Raw genomic sequence first — 14,535 nt, forward strand, 5'->3', positions numbered from 1 at the left:
GAGTGCTGTGTTTTCTGTGTTGGCCTGTGTGGCCAGCTGTGCGCGTGTGTACTGAAAGCCTGTTCATGTGCGTGCCTACTGTGAATACACATGCAGCCTTGCTACTGGGGCTGGACTGGGAAGAGGCAGCTGCAGCAGCCTCTCCTCTACTGGGCTATCAGATTCAGCAACCTCCCAACAAATTACTTACTCCTGTCTTCACTGTACATATCTTCAAATGCAAACTCCAATTCTCTCTGCCATTCTTCTTTTATTTCCCTGCGTTTGTATGCAGGCACAAAAAGTTGAGGTGGCATCTGCGCTACAATCTGTCTTCTACGCATCCGATCCACATTCTGCATTTGCTCAAGTTCTTTCAGTAGCCTTTCCCTGTCCTTCAAACATAAAGAAGGGATAACATTATCATTTAGCGTTCACATTCAGACAGCCATATGTCAGGACTGATAAAATACTTCAATTTGGTTACCATGAAGTTTTTTTAATCCTTAATGTTTAAAGTAAATTTTATTCCAGGGAGAAAGTGCTTCCTTGGGAGAAGGCTGTATCTGACCTTTAAACCCAAGAGTCATCAATACTACCTAGAAGATCTATTGTTAAATAAAGAATTAGACTATACAGCTGTAGTCCAACTTTCTTCAACAGAATTAAATCTCTGTTTTACAAGGTAAATGAGTACTTCCTTTGGCAAGTTATTTTTATTAGTATATACTTCAGCACTTGCTACTTTTTCAGACATGAACTAAATACTCTTGGCACACTACCATTATATATGAAAACTATTTAAAAAAAAAAAAGCTGTATTTGAAGTTTGGTTGGGTTTTCTCTCTGTTAACTTAAGGAGCATCAGTAATATTTCCACAGTTCCCCATTTTAGTTTGGTTACTCATTCAGGGCCAATCATATCTCAACTAAAAAAACCAGGAAGCTTTTGCTACTTCTAGCCTCCAAAGATTCTTGTGAAAGTAACAGACAGTAAAACAAAGTTCAGAGTATCCCTCTAGGTACAAAGACATTTCTCAGTAGTTCAGTTTTTACTTCTTCATGGAAACAATTTCAGTATTTCCAGACTTACACACTAACAGAACCGCAGTCTTAAAGTAAAATCTTTGAAAAGTTTTCCAAAAATAAAAAAAATATATTGTTGCCTCCTTAAAAATAAATTCATTTTTTTCCCCTGAAGCACAGAATAATCAACCCAACTAAAGCTGGTGTGGAAAAGCAGAGCTCATCAGCTATTAAAAAAGTTTAGCTTGATTATTACAGATTGGTTAACAGCTGGTCAAACAAAGATAAAAATTAAAGGATGTTCTTTCATTCTCCCTCCTTCCAGATAGCCAAAATAAGCACAGAGTTTGGTGCTTTTTAAACACATTCTGAAAACTCCATTTAGTCCACCAGTTTTCCTCCTGTAACTACAATTCCTTTCTTTACTGATCACCTACCTACAACTTCCTTAACACTGGTCATTTTGACATTAAAAATCAGGCACAACTACTTTGCCTACCTGAGCCAAATGCACCTTCTTCAAGGCATGACTTCCTCTGAGATGCGCCTTTTGAAGCTGCTCTCTTCTCTCCCTCTCTGCCTCTCTGTGTAGTTCCTCCAAACGTTTCCCTTCTTCTTCAGCAGCTAACCGAGCATCTGGCTGGCAGTCAATCAATAGTTTAGTCCATGAAGTTCTTTGTGGTAGTTTAAAGCATATGTAACAATAAATAAATGAATAATTCTGCAGCAAAGGTACTTTAAAAAAAAAAAAAAAAAAGACATACAATGCCATATGAACACCCCTGAAGGTTTATAATTCTTGGTTGCAGGCAGGACCAAACTAGTTTTTTTACCTTTAAGGGAAAAAAAAAGGCGCATATTTACATATTCCATAAGCGTAGGTGTCAAAGTGTTCTAGTTTCAAGCTGTACTAGGGACAACCATTTGTATGATTTATTTGTTATAGCAGAGTGGTTATTTCTCCTACAATAAAAGGTAAAATGAATAATACAGTCGATATTACAGATTGACTACTTCTATCTTCATGTTTGTTTTTTTAAACGGGGGGCAGAATTAAATACAGAAGCGTTTTCATTCTCATTTGGGAAAGCAGAAACAATCTGCAATTTTTAAATATTAAAGATCTTACTAACACAGGAAAATTAAAAAAATACATAAGTAAAAAACCCCCAAGAAATCACTGCACATAAGCAAGGCTACAAAGATGAATATTTTGGAATTTTCCATGACAAAGCTGAGCAAACTACAGTATTTAGTCTTATTGTTTAGGCCTAGTCCTTCAAATGTGAAGAAAACGTAGAACTTCATGAATGAAAATTTCATGAATGCACTGAAAAAAATATTCACAAAACCAAATTTATTGAGACAGCTTTTCTAGTCTAAAAGAGGCTGCTCCAGAACAGGAACTTAGATTGTGGTCTCACATCACCAATAAACCAAACTGTTGTTTGGTTCACTTCTCAATAGCATTACCTTAATCCAAAAATCATCCTGAAAGCTAAGCTCTTGCTCCATCTCTCACTTTTCCAGTCCCCCCCCCTTCTTCTGATCTGACTATGGCCCTTGTCTGAGTCTACTGTAAACTTGAGTAAACTTTCCCATTTGGCAAAAATCTATTTATCATTCTTTTTCCCAAATGAGACTTCTGCCATTTTGGCAAGCTGAAACTGCTGACTGCATGAAGAGATGAACACAAATACAAGGTAAACAGTGGGAATACATAGCTAAAGAGAGGGGAGGAGAAAAAAGCAGGGCAACTGCAACTATTAATTTATACTAAGCCACCAAGCAGAAGATTTGGGTGTCCTAACATTATACCAGTCTTATGAACTCACCTCCTTACAGAGGTCTGTTCATGTGGGACTGTCAGGTGTGATCCCGCAAGTGACTGAGCATGTAACAGGCATTACAATTTTCCCCATCTAAGATTCCAATTAGAAAGTTGTGTAATGGCTGCTCTATACAAGTTCATATTTTTAAACAAGTTCTAGAAAACTGAATTGCTGATATTCAGACACTGTATGCAATATAAAGAAAGATACATGGAAGCATGTATCACAAACACTTGGAGTTAATCACCTGCTCTCCATCCACTTCTCTGTCCACGTAAGGCTCAGAAATATGATAACGTGTAACAGAAAAGTTGTCAGCACTATAGGGCTTTGCTGCAGGAGTCTTTTTCACTTCAAAATTCTAGGAAGGAAAGTACAAATACAGGTGTATCAGAGAACAGTATCACTAGCAAAGCAACTAAACGGGACACAAGTGATCTGTACACTTTAATTAGTATTAAAAGAAAGCCACGCCCCCAAATTCTCTCCTGAAAATATTGTTTAAAACTTCACATACACTTAATAATTAAACACATCAGCACAAGGCAGATCTAGAGGACTTAACAACTGAGAGCATCTAACAGCCTAAGGCAAACTCCTCCACACAAATTAACATTCATCAGAGAGCTCTGCCAACATGTTTCAAAAGCATTACCTTAATTTAAAAGCACTTGAATTTAATGCAGTAACACAAATCCCACTTACAACAGCTGTCACAGTCACCTCAAAGCAAGGCAGCCACAGATCCACAACAGAATTATACCTAACAGCAAAATAACTTCTCAAGTACAGACTTTCTTTACAAAACTCAGAACCATTACGTCCAATTTATTAGTTGACCAGATAACAGAGCATTTTCCATAACTTCAGTGAAAAGTGTCTATTTATACAATACAAAGCATTTATTTTTTTGTATTTGTTTTTTTGAAAAGTTTTGGGTACACCACATTTCAACTCTTGTCTGAAAGAGTTCAAACACTGAGCGACCAGGCCCTCCCTCTTCTTTGGCTCAGCCTGATGTTCTCAGTGGGGCAGCTACGTTAGGTAACTCAGTATTCTGTAGGACCTGCCTTTGTACTTCTAACATCTCCTCCATTAATTTTCTCTCAGCTTCCTCTTCCCCAGACTTTCTCCTAAAAAAGGATTCTTACCCACATTAACTAAACCAGCAAGTTTCATAGCCTGAGTGGTTTAAAACTAACATGACTGTAAACAAATGCACATACACAAGGAGTAGCATTAAGCCTCAGGAATATCTTAAACTTACCTCTATGTAAGATGAGGCATACAAAATTTCAGTATTGATTATCTCTTGCTTTTTTATAAAGACTGTAGAAAGTGAAGTCTTTAAATTAAAATCCTATGACGTGCAACTAGTTTTAGCCTTACCAACAGAAATTCAGTAACTTATTTTATAGTGCTTAAGCAAATGCATGTTATTCTAACAGGAAAAAAACCCATAATGTACAAATAAAAGCACGCAATGAAGAATTTCACTTTTATTTGTACATAAAGCTGTTTAAAAATTGCTAACTTTCTTAATCAATAAATCATAGTAATTGTAACAGATCAACATTAACCAAAACGCTTGTAGATACCGATTATAGCTCTGAAAACAGACAAGTGCCATGCCTAAACCTCATTAGTCAGAATACTGACTGCTTGACCTATACTGTGTTACCTTCAGAATGTATAATTAAACCTCAGTCTTCGGAATTATTTTAAAAAATGTAAAACTAACAAATCAGTAATTAATAATTACAATTAACCAATCAAATCTCCAGAATTTTCTTCAAAAGCTGTGAACATGTGAGAGGCTGCAATTTTCCGATTAATGTCAAAAAGCAATTTAGGTTGAAAAAAAAGAAATACTTGTAACATTATTAAACCTCATGGTGGAACCACTGTAGCTAAGAATTCATCTGTACTTCCATCAAGAGGTTTGTAACTCTCCCTCCTTCCCCCCGCCCCGCCAAAGTAACTAATTCTATATTAAAATCTGGCAAAACTGGAGCAGCAATGTATCACGAAATGAACAAAAAAAACCCCAAAAGAAAAAAAAAAAACCTCTAAAAATATTGTGAATACTCAAGAAGAGCAGAGTAACATATAGTAACAATACAGTAACCCAGCTGGACATAAGCAATCCAGGAGGTTCCTGATAATTTGCTGATGATAACTCCCTTCTCCAAGTGATGGAGGAGCCAACAGAGAGGTGCTATGCTGGACCTTGTTCTCACCACCAAGGGTGGGCTGGTGGGGAATGTGATGCTCAAGGGCAGCCTTGGCTGCAGTGACCATGAAACAGTGGAGTTCAAAATCCTTCAGGCAGCAAGGAGGGCGCACAGCAAGCTTGCCACGCTGGACTTGAGGAGAGCAGACTTTGGCCTCTTCAGGGATCTGCTTGGTAGAGTACCATGGGATATAGCTCCGGAGGAAAGAAGGGCCCAAGAAAGCTATTTAATACTCAAGGATCACCTCCTCCAAACTCAGGAGCAATGCATCCCAACAAATAAGAAGTCAGGAGGCCTGCATGAATGAACAAGGAGCTTCTGGACAAACTCAAACACAAAAAGGAAGCCTGCAGAGGGTGGCAGCAAGGACAGGTAGCCTGGGAGGAATACAGAGAAATTGACCGAGCAGCCAGGGATCAGGTTAGGAAAGCTAAAGCCCTGATAGAATTAACTCTGGCCAGGGATGTCAAGAGCAACAATAAAAGCTTCTGTAGGTACATGAATGATAAAAGGAAGACTAGCGAAAATGTGGGCCCTCTCTGGAAGGAAACAGGAGACCTGGTTACCAAGGACGTGGAGAAGGCTGAGGTACTCAACGTCTTTTTTGCCTCAGTCTTCACAGGCAAGTGCTCCAGCCACACTGCCCAAGTCACAGAAGGCAAAGGCAGGGACTGGGAGAATGAAAAACCGCCCACTGTAGGAGAAGATCAGGTTCAAGACCATCTAAGGAACCTGAAGGTGCACAAGTCCATGGGACCTGATGAGATGCATCCTTGGGTCCTGAGGGAACTGGCAGATGTAGTGGCTAAGCCACTATCCATTACATTTGAGAAGTCCTGGCCATCTAGGGAAGTTCCCACTGACTGGAAAAGGGGAAACATAACCTCTGTTTTTAAAAAGGGGAAAAAGGAAGATCTGGGGAACTACAGGCCAGTCAGTCTCACCTCTGTGCCTGCCAAGATCATGGAGCAGATGATCCAGGAAACTACACTTAAGCACATGGAAAATAAGGAGGTGACTGGTGACAGCCAACATGGCTTCACTATGGGCAAATCTTGCCTGAAGTTTGGTGGCCTTCTACAACAGGGTTACAGCATTGGTGGACATGGGAAGAGCAACATATATCATCTACCTGGACTTGTGCAAAGCTTTTTACGCTGTCCCACACTACATCCTTGTCTCTAAATTGGAGATACATGGATTTGATGGATGGACCACTCAGTGGATAAGAATTGGCTGGATGGTCACACTCAAAGAGTTGTGGTCAATGGCTTGATGTCCGAGTACAGAACAGTGATGAGTGGCATTGCTCAGGGGTTGGTATTGGGACCAACACTGTTTAACGTCTTTGTCGGCAACATGGACAGCGGGATTGAGCGCACCCTCAGCAAGTTTGCCAATGACACCAAGCTGTGCGGTGCAGTTGACACGCTGGAGGGAAGAGATGTCATCCAGAGGGACTGTGACAGGCTTGAGGGGCAGGCTCATGCAAACCTTACGAAGTTCAACAAGGCCAAATGCAAGGTCATGCACATGGGTTGGGGCAATACCAAGGACAAATACAGGCTACGAAATAAGCAGATTGAGAGCAGCCCTGCAGAAAAGGACTTGTAGGTGTTGGTTAACGAAAAGCTCATCAAGACCCAGAAACATGCACTTGTAGCCCTGAAAGCCAACTGTATCCTGGGCTGTGTCAAATGAATTGTGGCCAGCAGGTTGAGGGAGGCAATTCCGCCCCTCTGCTCTGCTCTCCTGAGACCCCACCTGGAATACTGTGTTCAGCTCTGGGGGTCCCAACAAAAGTACATGGACCTGTTGGAGTGAGTCCAGAACAGGGCCACAAAGATGATCAGAGGGCTGGAGCACCTCTCCTCTGAACACAGGCTGAGGGAGTTGGGGTTGTTCAGCCTGGAGAAGAGAAGGCTCTGGAGAGAACTTATAGCAGCCTTCCAGTACCTGAAGGAGGCCTACGAGAAGGCCAGAGAGGGACTTTTTACAAGGGCACGTAGTGATAGGACAAAGGGCAATGGCTTTAAACTGAAAGAGGGTAGATTTAGATTAGATGTAAGGAAGAAGTTCTTCACTGTGAGGATGGCAAGGCACTGGAACAGGTCACCCAGAGAGGCTGTGGATGCTCCATCTCTGACAGAGTTCAAGGCCAGGTTGGATGGGGCTTTGAGCAACCTGGTGTAGTGGAAGATGTCCCTGCCCATGGCAGCGGGGTTGGAACTAGGTGATCTTCCAACCCAAACCATTCCATGATTCTATGACTTTTAGGTTGTATTTCCATTACATAAAAATCTGATAGATCATATAAAAAAAATTAAGTTCACAAGAACTGTGTGACACTTGTCAATAAAATACGTTTACGGTTTAACTTCAATCAACTTAACAATTGGTCTAACTAAATAAGGCCTCAATTCCTAAAAGCTACCCTTCTGAGAATTAAACTTGATTATGATAGTACCTCTAGATTAAAACCACTTATCTTGTAACTGGATAAAGTAACAGTAATAGAATATAAGAAACATTTTCTGAAGATACTCCTAAGTAATTCTGCAATTAATCCTCCATTTTATGAAATTGTATTCAATTGTTATTGCAACAGAGCATCAGATTATGATTATAGTTATGTTTAATAAGCTCTTTATGTAAATTGATTCAAGAAAATAAGCTTATGCAGATGACCTTGTAATTTTCTGCAATTCATAGGATTTGGAGTAAAAGTTAAGCAATTCAAATTCAGTTCCTTTTGAGTAATGCATTTGCAAGACAAAGCCCCAGAAATTGACAGTTAACATCTTTTGTTTTCTCCCTCTATACAGAGCTAGGAATAAACTACAGCTCTAATCATCTCTGATATTTCAATTACTTAGCATTTACCCCATGCAGTATATGGCACCCAGTTACTTTTCCAAGAAAATAACTTTATTCTTCCCCCTGTGCCCTCCCAGCAACATCAGCCCATGACAAAAGGATTAAAATCCATACAGATATGAAAACTAGGAAACAGGCTTGAAGTCAGCTAGTCTTTATATGGATCAAACTGACATGCTGTGCTATATTTAAACAATGCAATCTTTTTCCTCAACAAAAATCCAACATGCCTGCAAAACTGTTGATTCAATTTGGCATTATCAGAGCATGAACTTCTTAAAAGAAACAAACCCCATGTATTGTAGAAAATCCAGATGCTTGCAAACTCTGCTAAAATCATGTTTGCTGAAAAGGTGAGTAAAGGACATTTGTTCATGGGTGGAAATGCAATAAACCATAGAATTTCAGGAAAGGAAGTTATGTTTCTGCAATACTTAAACACGGTACTGACCCAGACCTGTCATCCAATACAATCGCAAATGCAATTGTACCAGAACCTGGGGAAACCTGAACGAAGTCTTCTTGCTTGCCCTGGTGAAAAAAAGACTAAAGAATAAGAAGGAAATTCTGCATTTGTAAAACGGAAAGAGAGATGCATTACTGAGGTTGTTAGATGAAAACTATTATATAGTTACTGTGTCTTTTTAGCTGTTATATCATCTACAAATACGCATGCTAACTGCAGCTGACTTTGGGTTACCAATTACAAACTTTGTTTTTTTAATAGAAAGCAACATAACACACATCCTAAACTGCAAAAGTTACTAGAAAGCAATGCTGCAGTGTCTCATGCTTTTCCAACAATGCCAAACTGAGCAACACAAGCATCTGAAAACCAGGAAATGAAGAATCAAAGTTTTAACTGATACAGCCTTCATCTGTTCTATAACAGATACACCAGGAACATGTCACATAAAACAATGTAGAAGAGAACAGCAGCATGAAAGTGTTTGAATTTACCTGAACTGTACCATAGAGGACTTTATTCCACCTATTCTAAATTCCAATATTGCATATACTTCACCAGAATAACCCCAAACTTTACCACTCCCTTACAACACTTGCTTTAATCCTCACTCATATCCAACTTCCACCAATAAAAAAACCCTCAGGCAGCCAGCGAGGAGAGCTACAGAGAAGAAGAGAATGCACTAAGGGACACAAATGAAAGTATATAGGCACTCTTTTTTCTAATCATTCTGAAAACTGTGAGGGTCAAACCTTACTCAGTTTTTCCAGATACATCAGTACCAAACCTTTACCATCCAACACACTAACCTGTACATAACATGCTGGATGTAGCTGGGAAAAGCTTTAATAACTTCACTGGCTCTGAGAAGGACTAGTATACCTTAGTCCTTCCTTTTCTTGTCAGTGTCTGAATATCCCTGAACTTGATGGTCTGAAAGGGCACAACAACACATAAGGCAACTTAAACTCGGCGTTAATAAAGTTCCATTAAATTAAATTTACTAAAAGGTCACTCCAAAGTAAAAATGCACATAATGTTCTTCCTGCAGTTCAGATCTGCAATCCTACAGTAACTTCGATACCTATGCAGAATTTCTCTGAAATCAAAGCAGCGTGAAGGACATAAAAAGTCACCCCCTCAAAAGGGTACAGGATAAATGTAAAAATATGATTTTTATCTACTTGCCTCCCCAGTAGTCTTAGGTACTGGTTTCCTACCAAAATTAAACAGCTTACCCTACATTTAGTACTCCCTACAAGAAGTAAAGAAATTAAAGAAAAAAAAACAAACAACAAAAACCCCACAGCTAAAAAGGTAGAACTATCTTTACTACAGAACTAAACAAAATGCTACTGCTGCATCATTATGACAGAAGGTTGAGGTGGCGTGTACATGCTGAGAAAAATCATTGTAGAGTTTAATATCACTGTGGCTATTAAATGAAAATGAGAACATGATAAAGTTTAAAAGACACATTAACCACAAAAATCTTAGATGACAAGAAATAAAATCCACACGTAACGAGATCAGAAATAAACAAATACCAAAGCTTAGTAGTAAGAAGTCTGCTAATATACAACTCATTAATCTTCTTGATTTTTGCTGAACTGCTGCTCTTATAATATGCAAATAACAATTTTGGATATCCTGTTGTGAGAAGTCAGGCCAATAAATATATCATTAAATTATATGTAAATTGTGAACACTATCACATCACGGATACATACCTCAAGCGGACGTGGCGGAGGAGGTGGCAGGCTTGCAACTTTGGCTGCTCTTTGTCTTTCCACTTCCAGAGCATGTTTACGTGCATTTGTTCGTCTTGGGGGGAAAAAACAAAAACAAAACACACACACACAAAAACCCACCGAATGACCACACACAAAAGAGAAGAGAGAAGGAAAAAACTATTCAAGCAACAATGACAGCACTGTGCAAAATAAAAGGCAAACCTAAAAATAAACAGATTCAGATGTACCCAAATTGAATGCTTGGGAGATGGGGATGGGCAAGCACACTGAAAAGTCAACAGAACTTATGCTGGAAGACAGCACTAGAAAATTAATTTATTGAAGTAATGCAAAAATGGTAATATGACAAGCTTCTAAGAACAAAGCAAAATCCCTGCTTTCACTTAGGTTTTCAGAAAGCACAGTATCACTTCAACATGTTTTAATTGCTCAAGTGTGGACAAAACTAAGTATTTAATCAATAGATCTCAGCTCTACTCAAGCACAACTATCCTCAAGAGTACACAGCTCGTTTTTCATGCCAGCTCAAGTTTGGTTCAGTCTGCTCAAAAAACCCCACTGCTAAGAAGGAAGACCATAACAAATGCAATAGGTCCTTTTTTCAAGTGGGTAACTCTCTATCAGGAACTGGTCTGAGAACATTTCATTTCATATGTCACTGAATAGCTGTCAGCCAACAATCTAGATTGAAAATAGCAATATACAGATGAAAGGCCCCCCACTCATTCAGAGTCCATAAGGCCAGCTTCTATACTTGACATTTTTGTCTTGGTTTTAAAAGTACAGTTCTTATCAAAACCCACAAGCTTTGTCCACAAGCATTAATTCTCTAACCCATAAAATTTCAATGTTAAAAAAGCTCCAAGCAAGAAGCATCAAGATTTTTGCCTTTCACCTTGTGACACTGTAAAATGCATGCTATGCTTAAGAAAACTAGGTAACTATTGCATACCGGGCTTGCTCATGAAGTAATTTTTCCTTTTGGTACTTCTGTTCTTTCAGGGCTTTCCTATGTCTCTTCTCTGCTCTTTGTTTCCTTTCCTCTGCTTGCTTTGCCAGAGCTTCTAAGTCAGGTTCCTTAACAATAAAATATTGCAAGCAGTTAATACAGAATTTTACTCACTTCTCATACTATCAGTGTGATATTTCAAATTAAGTACTGCTGGTACAAAACACAAGCTCAAAATTACTTCCTACTGTATTAGAGCAAAAATACTCTAATAACTTTTCCTTCTCTGCCATCTTCTTTATTGTCTTCTTCTCTAGCACCAACGGCAGCAAATTTGCCACATTCCTCAGCCAATGTAACCAAATATTTATGTGGAAAACTTAGCTTCTCTCTGCATCTCTTTGATAAAGAGGGTAATACAAATATACTTACACATTTTAGCAAACATTGACTAAACTGTACAGAGAAAGCATGTTACTACCTTTCAGTCACTAATTACAATGATTGTGTATCAACAGAAACACTTCTTTATGATTCTGTGTTCCTATGGCATTGGTACCACAGTTTTCCACAAACTCATCCATCCTAGCACTGGAAAGAACTTTACGAAGAAGTTGATTTAGAGACACTGAAATATGGAAAAGTATAATGCTATTTTACTTGGGTTAAAAAGCCCGACCAATTCAGTAAGTAAGCTAGTCTGCAAAATTCACGCAAGAAGTCTGTGGCACCACTGAATTCTATAAACCTGGTTCAGAGTAAAATCTATGGAAAGTTTCTACCCAACAACCTCAATGATCTCTCAGAGAGAGCCTACACAAGTTACACGATTTTGAAGAAAGTGAAAATAGTTTATAGGTGCAGAATTAAGAAGTGACACCAGTTTGCAGTCTAGGCAAAGGCCTCTGAAGCCATTATCAAGCCTTTCCACATCACTTGAGCACTGAAGAAAAAGAAAAGTATTTTCTTAACCATAGAAAAGATACTGTTACATGGTAAACAAAAAAAGTTACTATATTACTGGCATACTTGGGACAATGATTCACCATGTGAAATTTAGTCAAGTACAAACATACACTATCCTATACGTTTACAATCTAACATAAACAAAATAACTTTAAGAGTTTGCATAGCAAAAGCCTTAGCAGATGGGCCTGTAAGACCATTTAATCCTTGACTTGTGGAAAGATATCTGCTCTAAGCAGCTTCCACTCTCAAAAACTGTCGTTTTACATATTAGGACTGCAAGATCAAGACTGCAAGATCAAGAATGTAAGAAACCAAACAGCAATCTCAGTATTTCTAGAACATAAAGAATTTCTCTGACAATAATATTAAGCTGTTTCACTTACATTCTCCTTGGCTTGTCGGTGACCCTCACCAATCGCTCTTAAGCTTGATAAATACAGTTTTTCTAAGGCTTTCATCTTTTGATCCTGTGCTTTCTGCCATTCAGCTCTCAGTGCCTCCTCTAACTGATGTAGTTGTTGTTCTCTCTTCTGCTTTACTTTCTGTCTTATCTGCAAGGCGATATACTTCTGTTGCTCTCTAACCTGTAGAAATAGCATTTATGTTTTGTCAGCAACTTAAAAAACCAGTATTTTTTGCAGCAAGTCTTTCCACAACGTACTGTACCCTCCTTTCAGCTTTCCATCTCATCTACTATTCTATTAACATCTGTCCAGAAAATACTTCAAAGTTGCCATTACCTTTTACCAAAATTAATACATTAAATAATAAATTTAATCTCAGTTGAATGTTTCAGTTAAAGTCCAAGATTAACATACAACTGATAAACAAAATGTAAAAAACTGCTTGGGATATCCTTCCCTCCAAAACCACAACACAATAACTTATTAAAGACTCCTATTACAATGCAACACGGTTTAAAGAAAATCAGCAACTATACTGATAAATTAAAGTCTGTTTACTAAGTTTCTGGTTTTCACTTTGTCAGTAAAATTCTCTTCACTAAAGAGGAAAACATATCAAGAAAAAAGCCCCAAAGGGGTGAAAGATTAGTACATGGTAAATGTCTTGAAGATACGTGTTTGCTAAAGATGGTTGAGACGTGAACAGCTTGTGTAGGACAAAGCAGAGGAAGGCTAAGAAGAGAGAAATGCAGAAATAGTCCTGTGGTCTAACAGCAGAACAGCAGAACAGAAATGGAAGAAAGATGAGATGATCAACAGACATTTTCTGAGAAAGGTACTCTGCTCAGACATTCTGAAAGGAGCAGTACTTTAAGCATTTAGAACTATGACATTTTGTAGCAATTCTGTTTGTCCACTGGAAAGCTGTGAAGCTTTGTATTGGCAGTAGATGTCTTATTTCTTCTGCGTGATCACTGTGAAAACACCTGAAACACTGTAATAGGTACGAATCCTTACACTAGTGACACAACACTAGGAAAGAGACAACTGCATGTTCACAGCCAAATCAAAATGATAGGTACTGGGAAGCTGGCAGGGAAGAAGAGATTCTGGAACAGATGTCAAATTGAATCTAACAAACAGAGAAGGTATCACAAGCAAAATATGCACTTAGTAGCAAGTAAACATGAGGAAAGGAAAATAATTCACAAACTAAACAGAAACCTAATACACAATATTATGACCCTGGAATTTAGTTTACATTAAATAAATTTTTCAGTTAATTTTCCTAAATTATTTGTTACATCATTAAATGAAATACACAACATGCAGAAATACAGGCATACTTGCTGTAGCCTCAGTTTTCTTCTTCTTTCATATTCTTCTTTCAGAAGCATGGTTTCTTCATTAGGACTAAGCCTCAATTTCCCAACTTTTGCAACTTTCCTCTTCATCTTTGGAAATGCTGAATAATCAACTTCTATGAGAACAACATGAAAACCAGAAATTGTGCATAAAAGACATAGGTAAACCAGCTACAAAAACCAGATAATACCATAATCTTACAAATCTGGCATGGTATCTAGGAGCACGATCTACAACTGTTCACGGCTGTTCCAATTGTACTCAACAACATTGGCACTGTCTTTGCCACAGTCACAAAATGTATGGCTTTCAAACTATTACACTATGTAGCAAACTCTGCAACGGTATTACATTCATGTTCTACACTGTGGACCAGACCTGCACATCTGCTAAGTGAGTAGCAAACACCATTCCGCTCCTGGGAAGACAAAAAAAAACTACTGAAAACCACACCACACAGTAAAGCAGACTGGTCACTTAGGTGATTTGTACTGAAATAGTATTGTAACAGTTATAAGATATAAGATATTGAGTTTGTTAACATTTTTGACTGCAGTCCAAGGTTTTCTGCCTGGAAGACTGCAAAACTCCGACAACAGTCTGCATGCCAAGCATTTTACTAGAATGCTAAAGTTGCTCGCTGACAATTTTTTATCCAAGTTTTCTTAAGGAGCCAT

The 14,535-nt window shown here is 38.4% G+C and overlaps 2 protein-coding genes across 2 annotated transcripts in view; one reads left to right on the forward strand and one right to left on the reverse strand.

The window, feature by feature from the left end:
• TAF1D (TATA-box binding protein associated factor, RNA polymerase I subunit D) overlaps window positions 1-14,535 on the forward strand; it is an 815,997-nt gene that overhangs the window by 47,060 nt on the left and 754,402 nt on the right. The gene's annotated exons all lie outside the window — the stretch shown is intronic.
• Window positions 1-14,535, reverse strand: part of CEP295 (centrosomal protein 295) — a 46,646-nt gene that overhangs the window by 30,743 nt on the left and 1,368 nt on the right. The window contains 7 exon segments of the mRNA XM_049823606.1: window positions 191-374; window positions 1,505-1,645; window positions 3,085-3,198; window positions 10,148-10,241; window positions 11,124-11,248; window positions 12,473-12,673; window positions 13,840-13,973. Of these exon segments, the coding sequence (XP_049679563.1) occupies window positions 191-374; window positions 1,505-1,645; window positions 3,085-3,198; window positions 10,148-10,241; window positions 11,124-11,248; window positions 12,473-12,673; window positions 13,840-13,973 (993 nt within the window).

The sequence above is a fragment of the Accipiter gentilis genome, chromosome 19 (assembly GCF_929443795.1).
Source record: "Accipiter gentilis chromosome 19, bAccGen1.1, whole genome shotgun sequence".
NCBI classification, from domain to species: domain Eukaryota; kingdom Metazoa; phylum Chordata; class Aves; order Accipitriformes; family Accipitridae; genus Astur; species Astur gentilis.